The sequence below is a fragment of the Taeniopygia guttata genome, chromosome 6 (assembly GCF_048771995.1).
Source record: "Taeniopygia guttata chromosome 6, bTaeGut7.mat, whole genome shotgun sequence".
Lineage (NCBI taxonomy): Eukaryota > Metazoa > Chordata > Aves > Passeriformes > Estrildidae > Taeniopygia > Taeniopygia guttata.
Window position 1 is genome coordinate 34480968 of NC_133031.1, and position 16377 is coordinate 34497344.

General features: G+C 43.4%; 1 protein-coding gene across 3 annotated transcripts in view; it reads left to right on the forward strand.

Annotated features, from left to right (window-relative positions):
• DOCK1 (dedicator of cytokinesis 1) overlaps positions 1 to 16377 on the forward strand; it is a 262398-nt gene that overhangs the window by 38076 nt on the left and 207945 nt on the right. For 2 of the 3 annotated variants that reach the window (XM_030276610.4, XM_041717195.2), the window contains exons 10-19: positions 348 to 483; positions 793 to 865; positions 2601 to 2743; positions 4898 to 5023; positions 6147 to 6271; positions 6554 to 6652; positions 7661 to 7733; positions 9687 to 9790; positions 10193 to 10376; positions 15577 to 15674. In XM_030276610.4, coding sequence (XP_030132470.2) covers positions 348 to 483; positions 793 to 865; positions 2601 to 2743; positions 4898 to 5023; positions 6147 to 6271; positions 6554 to 6652; positions 7661 to 7733; positions 9687 to 9790; positions 10193 to 10376; positions 15577 to 15674 — 1161 coding nt within the window. The remainder of the gene's footprint in view (positions 1 to 347; positions 484 to 792; positions 866 to 2600; positions 2744 to 4897; positions 5024 to 6146; positions 6272 to 6553; positions 6653 to 7660; positions 7734 to 9686; positions 9791 to 10192; positions 10377 to 15576; positions 15675 to 16377) is intronic. The other variant, XM_030276611.4, reaches the window with a different exon arrangement.

Sequence of the window (16377 nt, forward strand, 5' to 3'; positions counted from 1 at the left end):
AAGATTATTTTGAAGGTCCCTTCCAACCCAAACCACTCCACAATTCTGTGCTGCCGAAGGCTTGCATGAGACATTTCTCCTAAATGCTAAATATTCTCAATGCCTGAGAAAAACCAAAGTGAATTTTTGAACTTACTAGAAATGGTTTGACCTTCTAAGGAATTAATTTGCCCAGAACTCCAGTAAGATGCTGAAGTGCTGTTACAAAAGCTGCTCTACTCTGAGAGCACTTTTTATTAGAGGCTTGCACAGCAAAGGCAAATTCTGAGCAGCAAACCCTCTGCTTGCTGAAATGGAACTTGAAATTCAGCTATTAGAAAACAGCCTGATGTTACTGTTGTTTGTAGGACCTGGGCAGCAAGGACCTGAAGAGAGAGAAGATCAGTTTTGTGTGTCAGATCGTGCGTGTGGGCAGGATGGAGCTGCGGGACAACAACACCAGGAAGCTCACGTCGGGGCTGCGCCGGCCCTTCGGGGTGGCAGGTACCTCTGGGGGGGATCTCTCCATCTCCTCTTCACTTCTTCCCTGGAAATTGGGTGGTGGAACTGCTGTGGGGTTGTATAAACTCAAAGAGTTGTTCCAAATCTCATCAGACTGGTTGCTGTATCCTGTCCCTACCGGGGTTTTTGTAGCTGAGATTCCAAAGCTCGTTTGTTATTCCATAGACAACTCTGAAATTCCACAGTTGATAATTCCACCCCTCTTCTGAGTCACTGGGGCTTCAGTTCCCTGGGGGGTTCCCTCTTCCCACGTTGCTCAGTTGATTCAGTGCCCTTGGTTTGTCTTTGCAGTGATGGATGTTACTGACATCATTAACGGGAAGGTTGATGATGAGGACAAGCAGCACTTCATCCCGTTCCAGCCGTAAGTAGGGAGCGCTTGCAAGAACAAGCAGGAGTGAAAAAATCAAGATTTTAACTTTGATTTTTTTAAAAAAAGCTAATATTTTAAGCTAATTTATTACCATGGAATATTTTCTCCTGAGTAGTATTGCTAATACATCTTCCCTGATAATTTGCCATTAGCTGCAACAGTGATATCCCCAGAAACTTGAGGGCTTTTTGTGTTTAAAGCATCCATTCCCAGTTCTGCAGCCTTGTTTTCTTTTTGTTTCAAGATGTCAGGGGGAGAATGTGTAAGAGGTGGAATGCTTAAAGTAAGTTCATTGCTGGTTTAACTCTGCCTGAGATCAATAGAGGTCATGTTCCATCTATAAATCCTAAGTTTTTACTTCCATGAAGTGAGGAAAGGAAGAAGGGATAAGGCAAATCTACATGAAATATGGATGCTTTGTTTTCCCATTGTGGAATGTGCTAGACTGCCATCTGTTCCAAAAGGCAAAACATAGTTATGGGAGCTAAATTCCTTGATTAATACACTAATGGATATTCAGGTGGGCTTTTAATAATATTTTTTTTTAAAGCTTGACATAATAAAATCTTAAATTAACTTTGTTTTGGGAAATAGGCCTAATTCAGGAAGCCCTTGTGGTTTGAAGGTGTAGGGCTGGTGAGAGGACTGCAAGATGTGCAGGTCTTGCAGGGATAGGGGCTCTTAATGACAAAATCAATGTACAATTCCATTTTTGAAGGAAAATGGGGTTTGGGGAAGAGAAGGATACATATTGTGTGGTAAACAATGAAAAAGTTATTTTTTTTAGCCAGTGTGGAAGTATGCAATGAAAATGAACCTTTCAGAGGGGGTGCTAATGAAACATCCAGTTTTCTGCTCCATTAGCACCAATTCATTTTTCCTGTTACATATACACAGAGCTTTAAAAAGATGCACAATGTGATTTTTCTTTTTCTCCTGTAATAAATGAAAACATTCTCCTGAAAAAGTCTATCCCAAAGGACATGAATAAGGTAGAAATGAATGCAGGGTGAACGCTGCTGTTGTTATTTCCAATGTAGACTTGGGCTGTGTATATGAGGCACATTTTTCTCCTCATCCCATGCTTTATTTCTGTTGTACCACATGCAATTCTGTTTTCATATCTTTCTTTGTATTCATTCACTGGCCACCAGCACAATGGCCATCAAAAGCACTTGGCAAGATTTACTTCAGTGCCACCTAATGCTGCTGTTTATTTATCGTCCCCATCTTCTCATTTGTTCACTGAGTTTGGGTTGTCTGCTCTTCTCCTCCTTTTCCCTGTGAGATTGATGGGAGCTGTTCCTTCAGGCACTCCACCTGTGGAATGACAGAGGTGACCCTGGAGGTGTTGCAGGGCCAGTCTGCTATGAATATATCTATATTTCAATATTTATATAAAAGAGAACTGCCTGTGTGGGTTTTCACTGTGTAACTGGGGACTCCCAGCTGGGAGACGTCCCCCTGCTCCCCGAGGACTGTCCCTGTCCCTGAGGGAGCAGAGCCCTCACAGGTGTGCTGGACTCTCTGTGGTAGATCAGCGTTCTTCTGATTAATGATCTCCCTCTGTCTTTCTTGTTACCTTTCCTGTCCTTTGTCCTGCGTTGACTAATAAATACTCTTTGTCACAACTATGATACGATCTTTTGTGTTCCCTTGTCACTGTGACTTCTGGTTTTCTGTGCCCCTTTGTCTCCTGGTGTTGGTCGTCATGTGCATCCTCCAGGCTAGCGTTGGATGACGCCATTCGACACAAGCAGCTGAACATATCATCCCGTTTTTCACCCAGGGTGGCAGGGGAGAATGATTTCCTGCAGACTGTTATAAACAAAGTGATTGCTGCTAAAGAAGTCAACCACAAGGGTCAGGGTAGGTACCGCTCTTCCTGTGCACCTTCATTTGCTTCGTGCCGTGGTGGTTTTGATTTTGGGATCAAAAAATTGATTTTGTACGGTTTTGTTCCTCCCTTTTCCCACCCCTCAGGGCTCAGCCTGCTCTTCCCCCTTCCCCATCGTTTCCCCCTGCCCACTGTGGACTCTGCATGTTGTGGCATTGTTCAGCTCTTGGAGGTTTTTGGTTTTGCTGGAGAAGGTCCAGAGAAGGCCACCAAGATGATCAAGAGTCTGAACATCTCTGATGAGCAGAGACTGAGGGAGCTGGCCTGGTTACTCTGGGGAGGAGGAGACTGAGAGGGAATCTCATTATCCCATAGAAATACATCCACAGGGGTGTCAGGGGATGGAGCTGGACTCTTTTCAGTGCTTCCCCATGGCATGACGAGGAGCAGTAGCCATAAACTAAAACACGAGTTCCACCTCACCATGAGGAAGAACTTCTTAACTTCTTTCCATGGAGGGGTGGCAGAGCTCTGGAACAGCTGCCCAGGGAGGAGTTTCCTTTTGTGCAGACATTCCCAACCCACCTGAACACGTTCCTGTGTCACCTGCTCCCCTTGGCAGGACTGGGTGATCTCCAGAGGTCCCTCCCAGCCCCACCTATCCCATGAGTGATCCTCTGCTGGAGGTGCTGACTCAAGGACTCGCCTCTTGTGCCCTTGAGCTGTGCATTTTTACCTCTCTGAAGGATATTCTCTTCCTTCTCTTCCTTGCCCATATTTTTCCTCTCTGCATCTGCACTTGGGACATTTTGCTCCTTCCCCAGGAGACCTGAGCTTGCAGGAGGTGAGGAGGGAGCCAGAGCCAGGCAACCCCTCTGAAACCTTCCCTGGTACCTTCTCTGGGCCACTGCTCTTGGTTGATTTATTTTTGTGTGTGGTCTCATGATCATGATGTGTTTGTGCCCAGTTATTCCAATGCTGGCTTCAATATTTTCTGGAATTCTGGATTAATACAGAGTTTCCACCAAACATTCTAAATATCTGTATCACTCCATGTCTGACCAAACCCCAGGAAAACTACACACTTTTTCCTGATTTTTGCACTAATCAGTATAAAACAAAATTTTACATAAACCTTATTTTTAGATTCTCCTTTAGCTAATGAGGAAAAGTTTTATCTCCTTCCCCTCCTTGTTTTCACCTGTGGCCAGTGTGTGTCCCACAGGAGGAAACATTTCAGTGTCTTTGATTCATTTCAGGTTCTTTCCCTAAAAAAGAGTGCCCAAGCAAACAGAAGAGGGGTTAGGAGTTGTTCCTTAGCCAGTCAGTGCAGGTACAGTTGCAGCTCAGTGAAATAGCAGCTGTCAGAACCATCCCTGGCAACAAATCAGCCCAGAAACTCTTACACAGATACCATGGAAAAGACAAGCTGCCAAGTGTACACAAAATGAATGTACAGTTAATTCTCTAACAGGGTAACCCACAATTTATTTTGTGGATGAATATTTTTGGGGTGTTTTTCATTGCTTTTAATTTTAGGATTTTCTTCTGTAAATTGCTGCTGTGATTATTTTGTGCTAAAACATGATTGCCAGCCACTTCACCAAGTGGAGGCTTCTTTGGGTTGGATTTCTTTTTCATTTTTATGGGCGTTTTTCCTCACTTTGGCATCTTTCTTTTTCCTGTAACAAATGTGCCTGATGTTAGTTGGCAAGCAGCAGCTTTTTAGTGGCTTCTTCTGCTACTGAGCAGAAAAATATCAGCTGTGTAAAGCTGATGCTGTAGATTTGTGTGCTCAGAGCAGTAAAAACAGCTTGTGGGGTGGTGATCAATCAGTTTGGGGTGTGGATCTGCTGGTATTGCTTGCTTGGAATCCTTGGGTCTTTCCATGCAAATCATCCTTGCTCCTTTTTTTCCCCCATGGAAGAGAAACATCTCATTACAAAAAACATGGAACATAATCAGAAATAATTTTGTGTGCCGTACTCATATTTTTGTGTGAAGTGATGAGATCTGTTGAGCATTTTAAAATATTTTGTATTTTTTTTTGGTAAAGGAAGATCAATTATCTTAACATATGTAATTATTTTAAAGTTTTTACGTTTTTTCAAGTTGTAGAAAGAAATCTACAGTAAGCATGAATAAATCCCAGCAGTTTGATAATTGTGGTTTTTTTTATACAACAGGTCTGTGGGTGACTTTGAAACTTCTCCCAGGAGATATCCATCAGATTAGGAAAGAGTTTCCACACTTAGTGGACAGGTCAACAGCAGTGGCTCGGAAAATGGGCTTTCCTGAGATTATCATGCCTGGTAAGGCACTTAATGAATGCTGCTTTAAATGTCTGTATGTATGGGAGGTTTTGGAGGGAAAAAAAAATTAAAGATGAGTTTAAGGTATGGTATGCATTAAAAAAAAATAATCAAAAGATGTTGTCTCATTAAAAATAAATGTAAAATACTTTGGTAATACCAACATCAATAAATAAAACTCCCACCCCTGTCAAGAAGACAGGAATTCCCAGTGAGAGTGGAAATTCTCCTTTTTTTCCCAGTTAAAATGAATGTACACCGGGTACACACTTTGTATTATCCCCGTAGCAAGGACACATGTAAAACTTCTCTCTTGTGCTGAATCCAAAGCAGATTTTTGAGGCACAGGCTTGATTTAGAGATAGCAGCTCTCTTAGGGTTTGTACCAGATCTGGATAATGCATTAGAAAGAGAGCCACATCTATTTTTTTAAAATACATATATTCTGTGCATGTTCACTTCAAGTGTTTACAAAAAAACCCTAAAAGCCATGAAAACCAACCCAAAACCGTGGTGCTTCTCAAAATAAAAACTGCCATGAGCAAGAGCAGAACCTGCAGTGTCCTTTGCAGGTTGATGGGCTCTGGGGGATCCATGGGATGTTTCCAGAGCCCACCCCAGGTCCAGGTCTCCCTGTGGCTGCTGACAGATGTCTGCCAGATGTTTTACAGTTTCTTCTACAAGTGAGGGCCTCAGCACCTTGTTTGCATCCTGTGCTGACTCATAAAATTATTGGAAATCCCATTTCCCCAGCTCATTGTCAAAATTTCTGTAGAATTGAGGTGGAGCTGAGGAGCATTTTTAGTCAGAAATCTAAATACAACCCTCCCCTGCAACCCCCAGGCCAGCAAAAACATCAAACCTCTTCCTGCTGTAACAAATTAGAGACCTCTTGTAGGCTGTTAAAATATTTTAAATTGCAAAATACCTTTGTATGGGATAAATGACTGTGTTGAAACTTCTCCTTTCAAGTGAATACTGGAAGAGGGTGTGTAAAAATAAAATAAATGGAAATGTGGCGTTTGAAATGTTGTGCCATTGTTTCTGTGTGTCCTTGGTTTCCTAAGTCCTTGGGTTTGCTGTGAGAATTGTGGGTTATTTTGTGCTTTGCTTTCCCTTGCAGGAGATGTTCGAAATGACATCTATGTCACCTTGGTGCAGGGAGATTTTGACAAAGGCAGTAAAACCACAGCAAAGAATGTGGAAGTCACAGTGTCTGTTTATGATGAAGATGGCAAGAGATTAGAGGTATTAAAGTATTTAATGTCTGGGGGCTTTTTGATTTTGATACATATCATGTTAAGCCTTTTCAACAGCTGTATTTGTCAGCTTAAGGTCCCAGTTTTTATTTTCATCCAAACTTTTGTCACCATTAAATACATCTTGCCTATCAATGTATGCATTTTGGTACCAGTTTCATGAGGAGCGTTCTCTCTTATTCTGACCTGCTTCACTGATTTATTTTTTGTTTATTTGACTGAAAAAGTGGAGTTTAAGTGACATAAATGTCACTTGTGTTTGTTTTTGCAGAGTGTTATTTTTCCTGGTGCTGGTGATGAAGCCATCTCAGAGTACAAGTCAGTGATCTATTACCAAGTAAAGCAGCCTCGCTGGTTTGAGACTGTAAAGGTATTTAAACTGTTAAAATAACTTCTCTGGGTGTTAATGGCCATTAATGCAGTTCTCTGGCCATTAATACAGCTCCCATTGGGAAACAAAAGTGGGGAAATGCAGTGCCTGTGTTCAGCAGGGCAAGGAATAGCTCAGCTAAGAAAGGCTTTGACTTTTATTGCATATTGAATTTTATTTCAGCCATTGCTCAGGATGGCTGTAGTGGGGAAACTCCAGCACCTCTTCAGGAATGGTTTGCTCTATTTCCATGAAGCTGGCCTAGAGGAGAGCAGGATATTAAGGCTAAAACACATTTTTCATAGTGTTGGGCTCATTACTGTTTGGGGAGGTGGTTGTGCTTTAAGCCTGCTTGTTTTGCTGGGATAATAACCTTTCCACTGCCAGGTTTGGAGATTGCAAATCTGGAATCCATTCAGCCTGCCTGTGAGCAGGGGCTGTGTGCTCACAGGGCCTTGCAGCTACTCCCCACAGCAGAATTTTCACTCCAGAGTTGCCTTATTGTGTCTGTAGACAGAAAAGGGCTGTTGGGGAATGGCAGAGGATGGATGTGCTGCTGGGATTGTCACTCACTGATCATTTGGAAGATGTCTGGATGGAGCTGGGGGAGGCTGAAGGTGCTGCCCTGACTGTTTCCTTCTCTTCCCTTCCCCTTGTGCTGGACTCATCACAGTCTGGGGGGAGCTGGTTGTGCTTTAATCCTGTTGTTTTGCTGGGGTAATAACCTCACTGCCACGTTTGGAGGTTGATGGTGGCTTTCTGGAATCCATTCAGTCTCTGCAGCAGTGGGAGCAGGGGCTGTGTGCTCACAAGGACCTTGCAGCTACTCCCCACATCACAATTTTCACTCCAAAGGTGCCTTGTTGTGCCTGTAGACAGAAGGGGCTGCTGAGGATGGATGTGCTGTGGGGATTGTCACTCACTGATCATTTGGAAGATGTCTGGATGGGGTTGGGGGAGGCTGAAGGTGCTGCCCTGACCGTTTCCTTCTCCTCTCCCCGGTGCCAGGTTGCGATTCCCATCGAGGACGTGAACCGCAGCCACCTGAGGTTCACCTTCCGCCACAGATCCTCCCAGGACTGTGAGTAACTCAGTAACTCACCTCTCCTTGGTGCCTCAGTTCAGCTTTTCTATTTTTCACATTCTCTGCTGCTTTAGTGTGTGGGTCTGAGCTTCATATCAGGGGATGGTGAGCTCTGTGCACAGAGCAGAGACAAAACAATTCCTGCTCCAGCTGGGCACCAAGGACAAATGATCCAAATCTCAGCCCAGGAGCACAAACAGCGTGGGCTGGAGAGAGAAAAACAAGCAGGGTGGGACTGCCTGGGCTAAAGCTGGAATGGGACAATGAACTCCAAGGTGCCAATGGAGCAGAACTGATCCCAGGGAGAGCCCCGGGAGCGCTCGTGCATTTTGGGACCATTTTGGTTCATTTGGGTGCAGCCCTGGCTGGGCTCTGGTGCTGCCCAAGGTGGATCCATGAGGAGATCCTTTAATAAATCCCTGCTTTATTCTGTGACTCTGCCCAGCCTCTGCTCCAGGTCAGCCTGCACAAGGCATCAGTGGAGGATCATCTTTGATCCCTTCCAAACCATTCAATGTTTCCATCATCTGAGCACATCAAAATACCTTTTATGTGGTGTGGCTTTACAGGTGTCCAGTGCTTCAGTATCTGACAATATCTTATTTTTGTTTAGAAATTCACAACAGGTGATGCTAATTCCACCCCTGTTCTATTCAGTTCCTTTTGGAAATGAACAGTTCATTTTAAGAGCCTCTGCTCTAGGACAGCCTGCACAAGGCATCATCCTTGGGAATTCCTGGAGCAGAGATGCCATTCCCACATTCCCAATCTAGAACTGATCATTGCCTTTGCTTTTAGTGTGGGATTAAATCTGTGACACTTTGTCATAGCTCCTTTTTCCCAGTACATCTTCCTCACTCTTACCTATCCTGATTGAGTTTTTCCTTCCCTGCCTGTTTTTTTTTCCCCAAAGGGAATAAATGAATTTTTTTTCTAGGTTATTAATGGAGTAAAGCTTTTCATTAATAACTCAGAGGATTGTGGTATTCTGTATCTTAGAGGTAGGGAGTAATAAAGATCTTCAACAAAGAAGAATGTGAAAGTTTGGAGTTGGCTTAGGATCACTAATTTGAAGAATTTAGGATTAAGAAAATTAATGAAATATTGTAGACAATGATACTTTTAAAGGAAAACAATGTTCTTAAAGTCAGTGTCATTATTATTAGAATTATGATTGTGTGCTACAAATTATTAGAGTCAGAAATGTTATTAGAATGAGTCAAATATTTAGATTGGCCACAACTTAAATATTTAAGAGGTCACTCCTAAATATTAACAAGAGCCCCTTTCAGGGCTTTCTCCCAGGCTCCTTGGGCTGTCCCAAGGTGATGACACTTTCCTTCTGGCTTTGCTTCTCAGCTTCCTTTTTGATCTCTCCTTCATCTGTTGGTTTTTTCTTTTAAATTTTTGCCAACAGATTGGACCAAGAACAAGCTGAACACATTTTGTAGTTCCTGTTGGCTGCAGAATGGGTCAGCTTTCAAAAATCTGAGGCACTTCATCTGCATTTATGGATCCGGTTTTTGTTTTGCTTCTAATGTTCCCCCTGTAAATGTCTGTCCTCAGGGCTCTGTGCTCTGATGAGTTCCTCAGTGCTGGTGTTTAATCTTTATTCCAGCTCCCAGACACTGCCATTCTTCTAAAAACCTGGGCTTTCTCAATGCATCACTTTTCTGTTTTGTTTTTGAAATTTGCCTTTATGAAGCTTTCCAAGAAGAACAGACAATATGGAAATAAGAAGCATCTGCTTATTGTTGATGTGTTTGTTTTTATTTTTTTGGTTCTGTCTTGCTTTTAGAAGACTTCCCCATATTTTTGTACACATAATTTACATGAGAATTTTTGCTGTGGTCACTCACTAATAGGTTGTCCGTGTTTGTGAGATTTAGGTGTCCTGACTGTAGAAATAATTGTAGTGATTGATTTTTTTTTTTTTTTTTTGGGTAACAGCCAAAGATAAATCTGAGAAAATATTTGCTCTGGCATTTGTGAAGCTCATGAGATATGATGGGACAACTCTGAGGGATGGAGAGCACGACCTTATAGTTTACAAGGTAGAATTTTGACTTCCCAGCAGGGAAGCTCCACTGGCTGACTTCTGGGGAATTCTGTTCCAGAATTACACTGGAAAATGTGTTTTTAACTCTGTTAAATCAAACTAAGTAGCAAGTCCTGAGAAGTTCATTTATATGGGAGATTGAGTGTTAAACCTTTAATATGTTGTAATTTCAACAGGATTTGTTGAGTTTTTTGTGGGTTGGGACAAGTGAGTTCTGTGGTCTTTTAAATAATCCCATTTTGGCTCTAATGTAGCCAGATTAGTGCTAACTTGGTGTTGTTAAAGATGGATTTGATAGCTCCAAACCTAAGGAAACCCAATATAGAGGTTAGAATTTTCTTACTGCTGAAGTTTTGACTGGATATTTTCTGCTGCTGTGTTTCAAACATCCCTGAAGGCAGAGGCCAAGAAGCTGGAGGATGCCTCAACCTATCTCAGCCTGCCATCCACAAAAATTGAGCTGGAGGAGAAGGGACACTCAGCAACAGGCAAGAGCATGCAGAACCTTGGGAGCTGCACCATCAGCAAAGACTCCTTCCAGATTTCCACCCTGGTCTGTTCAACTAAACTTACCCAGAACGGTGAGTCCCCAGGGCTGCTGGAGCTCCTGCTCCTCCCAGCAGCTCTGGGATCTGTGCTGACTTTGCTGCCTTCTCCATCCCCATTCCGTGTTTGCTGGGTTAGATTGTGTGGGTGAGTGTGTGAACCATCCAAGCTTTCCTCAGTTTTGTTCCAAAGCGGTTGATGTCTCTGAAAAAACAAGAATCTCAAGTTATTGTTATTATTTCCCACATAGTTGAGGCTCTTACCCTGAAATGCACTGAAACAGGCTCTGTGGCATTTCAGTTTTCTTGAAAAATAGCACTGAGGGAGGGGATGAGTTTGCTCTCAAGAGTAGGTAATATCAGGGCTCTGCTCCCAGACATGCTGGTTTGTTATTCCAAGGTGCAATATCCATATCTCAGGGCTGAGGACAGCTCTGATGTTCTCTCCTGTGTGTTACCTGCAGGTCACCCTCATCTTCCCATGTGGCAAGCACATTTCTCTCCCTCTCAGGATTTTTCACAGAGGTGCACAGAGAGAAATGAAAGAGAAAACAATTTCTATTTCTGCTCCTTGTTTTTCCCATCTGGAATGTGTTTGGAGAATTGTTTCCCTGGGGTGAGTGCTTGGTTGGATTCTGGTGAGGATTGTTTGAGCTGATGGCCAATCCAACCCACCTGGGGCTGGACTCTGGAGAGGGTCACCAGTTGTGTTAGAGAAAGTAGCATGTAGTTTTAATCCTCCTTTTATATAGTATATTAAAGTATTTTAGCATAGTTATAATAAAGAAATGATTCAGCCTTCTGAATTGAGTCAGACATCGTCATTTCTTCCCTGGGTTCGCTGCATTTACAATATTCCCACACCTTCCCAGGAGTGCCCTTGGCTCGGTGTGTTCCTTTTCAACCTCTCATTCCGTGCATTTGGCCTGTTTGTCAGCTGGCTGAGTGCATCCCAAGGCTGTGGGAAGCTGGTGGCAGCCACCAAAGCAAATATTTCCCATTTGCAGCCTGTGCCCTCCGTGCAATTCCGGGCTCGGTTGCCATGGAGCGATGGCTGGCTGCACCAGCAGCGTGGGAGGGTCATTCCATGGGGAGTGAGGCATTGCAGGGAGCTGCTGGGACTCAGGAGGGGTTTTGGGGAGCTGGTGATGACACTGCAGAGTCCCCTCTGCCTGGGGGATGTCCCTGCTGCTGTGACTCCAGCCCCAGTGGCATCTCCCAGCTGACCCCGGCTGTTTCACATGCAGAACACATCTCATCCACTGCAGGCTGGCAGCCTTGGAGCCTGGCACAAAAACTGGGATGTGCTGGGAGGATTTCCCAGCAGAGATGGGCTCGCAGCACACTGCTCTCCCAATCCCAGTGGAGGGCAGGAGCCAACATCTGGAATTAAACTGCTTTTTGTCGGAAAATCAGAGCTGTTTTTCCCTTCAGCCTTCCCTAGTGCTTGTCAGTAGTTAAAAGTGTTTCCCAGTGATCAATATATTGATGTGGCTTTCACAGAACTGCTATTAAAATTAAGCCTGAGCATTGTTTGCTGCTTAATTTACATATTGTTTGCTTTGAAGGCCTGATCTTTATTTAATGCTGCTGTTAATTATGTTGTCTGGGAAACTTTTCCTCAGAGTTGCCAAAGTCTTTTCTCTCTCTTCAAAGTACTGTGACATTATTAAGCAAGATCACCATGTCTCGTTGAGCAGAAAAGAAACAAAACCAAAAAAATCATCATTAAATTCCTCCCTCATGTATCAGTTTTCATCTAAAAGTTGGCAGTGGTTTTCAGATGGTGATTTCTGAGGCTGATTTTAAGTTTTGTAAAATGGTTGGTTAATATTCTTCCTTTAACTTTTTTAAAAAACAAGTAAATAAAAATCAGTTTTCATCCTCACTTACAAAAATGTTGAGCCAAAGCAAATTTTTTCTCCTTTTGGTTACCTATAATAGTTCTTTCTTTACCCTCCATAACTATCTTAGAACTGGCCTTAAGACTTATTTTTAGTAATTCTGAAAGTATGTGAATAAGTCATCTGACTTTTTTTGCATGGTGTTTGATGGTGCAGAGACTTTTTTGTGTCTGAGCTCTTTGAACACTCCCTTGACTTCGGTTCTCTATGAACTGTGAGTTTTTAATGTTCCTTTTCCATCAGTAATCGATGTCCTTAGCATGGAAAAATCTTCAAAATAACAAACTTGGCCACTGCTGAGACTTTGAGAGAGAGTGATGGTGTGAGGTGTCTACTCAGTTTAACAGCTGACCAGTTTTTAGTGATCTGAGCAGAATTTATTAAAGCAGGACATTCCCTGACCTTTTCCTGGATTTTGCAGTTAATTTTGAGGAAGAGTGGTGACGCAAGACAAAGAGGAGGAGGAGGAACCCTCAGTGCCTGTGGAAGGAAATGCTCCTGGTGCCTCTTCCAGGATGTCCTTTGATTATCAGGGTGATGGGAACAGAACTGGAATGGCATTGATGGCTCACTGGGAAAATGTTCAGTTATCAATAGGCAGAGCAGGCTGTGCTGTCCCTGTGGATTTGCTGTTGGAAGCATCCAGGGCACCTCGAAAGCTTATTCCAAGAATTTCTGTTTTCTTCTGCCTGAAGGACTCAAATCTCTGGATAAGAGTGGCTGTTCCTTCACTGGAGTCAGGACTTGGAGGAAACAGGGAGATCAGGATTTTGGAGAACGCTTGTGAGAAATTTGACTTAGCACAATTGATAATTAAAAAAAAACCCAACACACACATAGGACAAATTGAAGTGCTATGGTGGCATAAAAAGTGAAGATGTAAGCACAGAATTAAAATAAAAATCACACAGACTGGAAAATCAAATGTAAAAGTCAAGAAGGCTGAGAATTTCAAAGAACAGATGGGAATTTAGTTAGAGGGGAAATACCTAACTGAATTCAGTGGCTGGGCTTTGGGAGAAGTTTGGGTGTTTCTGTAGGGAAGCTTTTGCATAGATCCAGGTTAAGGAAAGCAGATAGGCAGGAACTTGGGGTGTTTCCTTCCACTTGGCAAATACCCTGTAAAAGAACAATCTTCAGATGCAGTCCACAGAATAATAAATCACATTAGTAAAGCCCAGTTGCTGCTGGGGACTTGGCAGTCTGGGTGTTTGTTTAATGGGAATTCACAGATCCCAGGCTGGTTTGGGTTGGAAGTGACCTCAGTGATCAGCCAGGGACATCTCCCACTGCTGCACATTGCTCCAACCTGGCCTTGGACACTTCCAGGGATCCAGGGGCAGCCACAGCTTCTCTGGGCAACCTCATTCTGTCTTCCTCTTGATGTTTTCTAACCTCAAATTTCACTTGACCTAGGCTTACTCCATCATTCCTGTTTCCTGTAGGCTAAAATACTGTTTTAAATCCTTTTTCTGCGTTATTTTACACACAGCCCTGTGGAAAGAGTGGGATTAGCTGCCTGACTGCTGCTTTGCTGGGGTTAATTAATGCTTGCATTCCCAGCGAGTGCCCATTTTTCCATCCCCTGTAAGTTATTTTTCCCTTTCAGCTGGCCTGCACTGACATTTTGTGCTCACAAATGTATATTCATTTAGCATTTGCTCTGCCATCACGCTGCCAGTCCACGTGGGTTTGTTTTCTTGGGGCAATCCATGATGCTGTTCAGAGCTCGTCTGTGGGCTGGCTTTTGTTCACATCATTTCTTCTGTCAAGCTGATGCCTTGTTAGAAGTCAGACTGCAGCCAAATTCAGGGGTGGGAAGCTGATATAAATATATCCATGAAACACTTCGGATAACTCATGGAGGCATCTTTGCTTTGCTTCCAGAAGCAGGTTTTTTTTTTTTTTTGGTTAATACTGAGTTTGTAAGACTTTGGGTTCAGGCTATAGCCTTCTCGTAAGATGTATTAAAAGGGAATGGAGGACTTGGATTCAACTCTTTAAAAGCTTTAATGCAGTAAAACTCTCTTGATTTCTCCTCACAAAGAGATGATGGGAAGGCTTGGTTTGAGTGCTGCTCAGAGGGGACTCTTTCCAAGGAGTACTGTAGGGCTTTCCACTAGAAGTAATTTCATTTATTACTTAAAATGAAAGGTTTTTGAGAAAAGCCTAGCAGCTGCTTTGGGTTATTGCAGATGATTTCTAGAATAAACTCTGCAGAGTCATGCCTTGGTAAACGTTGTGTTGGTTGCTTTGAAAGCCTGAATAGCAAAGAGGTGATGAGGAGGGGGTATTTGTTGGGAGAAAGTGCCCATTTTGAGTGATTTTGGGCACAATTCACACAGTATGAATTATCTGGGGATGTGGGCCAGGGGCTAAACTGAAGGTAGTGAGGCTTTAAATTAGCCATAAAATCATTGAACTTGGAGAAGACCTTTATGATCATTGTGTTCAGTTTGTTACCGAAGGCTTCTCCTGGGCAGGAGTTGCTGGGAGTTCTGTTTTGTGCTGAAAGCTGATTTTCCACGGGGAAGAACTTTCCCCTGAGGCTGCTTTGGCAGAGGCAGGAGGAGTGTGGGGTCTGTGGGCAGTGCTGGGTTCCAGGGCTGGGGTTGGTATTCCTGCTGCTCTGCAGGAGAACCCCACTGAGAGCCCCTGGCCAGGAGTTTTCCCTAAAGGAACCTCTGCAATCACAAATGAGAGAGCTGGCCTCCTGTATTCCCTTATCCACCAGGGAATGCTGGAGTGACCCCATCTCCAGGCTGCAGGGTTTGGGGATGGGAGCATTGGCATGGCCTGGGCTGTGCCTCAGGGTCCATCCCCTGGGAGCAGCCAAGCACTGAGCACTGGCAGATATTCACTGCCCCCACTCTAAGTTGGTTTGCAACTCTTTGTGCTTCATTGTGCTTTATTTTCTTTCCAGTTTATGCAGTGAGAGCAGAGAAGCTGGAACCATTAATGCTGGGAGAGTCACTGCCCTGTAGATACCAGTGTGTTGGTGGCTGACTAATTTCATTTTGGCTTTTTTTTTTTCCCTAAACACACAACTGTTGTGTACAGCAAATCAAAAACCCAGGGACCAGGCTTCCTTGGCCTAGATTTTCCTGCTGATATTTCAAAAGCTGGCTGCTTTTCTGAAAGCCTTTTAGAGTTCTGTCAGGGCACAAGGATTGTCTCAGCTTTCTGCAGCATCAGAGGGTACCAGAAATACATTGTTGTGCAGGGAAAAAGGCTGAATTATGGAAATAAAACTTTGTCCTGCATATGGTGATGGAGAGTGAGGAAAGGGAGAGAGCCTGCAGGAGATAATTGTTGGTTTTTTTTACTCCTAGTTGATCTCTTGGGACTGCTGAAGTGGAGATCCAACACGAGCCTGTTGCACCAGAACTTGAAGCAGCTGATGAAAGTTGATGGTGGTGAAGTGGTCAAGGTAATGAGTTAAAGTCTGTAAAAATCCCAGATTTTGAGGTGCCTTTTTTTGGCTCCCCACACTTTCCCCCTCAACCTCACTGCACTCATTAGCACATTAAACTGCAACCAGGAACCGCAAACTTCAGGATGCTGATGCTCCTCTCCCTGCCCTCCAGGAACATTTCAGATGTTTGAGAGCTGATAAAACACACATCAAATGCACATTTCTGAAAGCTGGGTTGTTTTTTTCCTAGCACTTTGGTGAATTTTTATATACAGACACATGAAGAAAAGGTGTGTTTCTTTGGAAGATTAGACCATCTTGGAAGTCTTACATGGTGATGTTAAATGTATTTTTGATCTGTGGATGTGGAATGCAATCTTAGGGTGTGCTGCTGTTGTTTTCTTTTAAAAAATACTTCTGGAAACATTTGGCTGAGCCAAGTTATTTACATTTGCCAAGGCCACTGAGTGATTGCAGGGAGCTACATAAAGACAGATTTAGCTGTGCAAAAGAGGAGGCTGGGACTGTATGGAAGGTGTTGTAATAAATCAAATCTAAAAGAGTGTCAAAAGATACACTTGGGGACAGGTGACCCTGGAGAGTTCTTTCCTTACTTCAGGGGATTTTTAGTTGTTTAATAGAAGCATAATGAAGCCTCAGTTTGAAGTAACTTAAAGCAGCTGGGAATGCTGATTTTGTCCTCGTTGGAGGGTGGGGA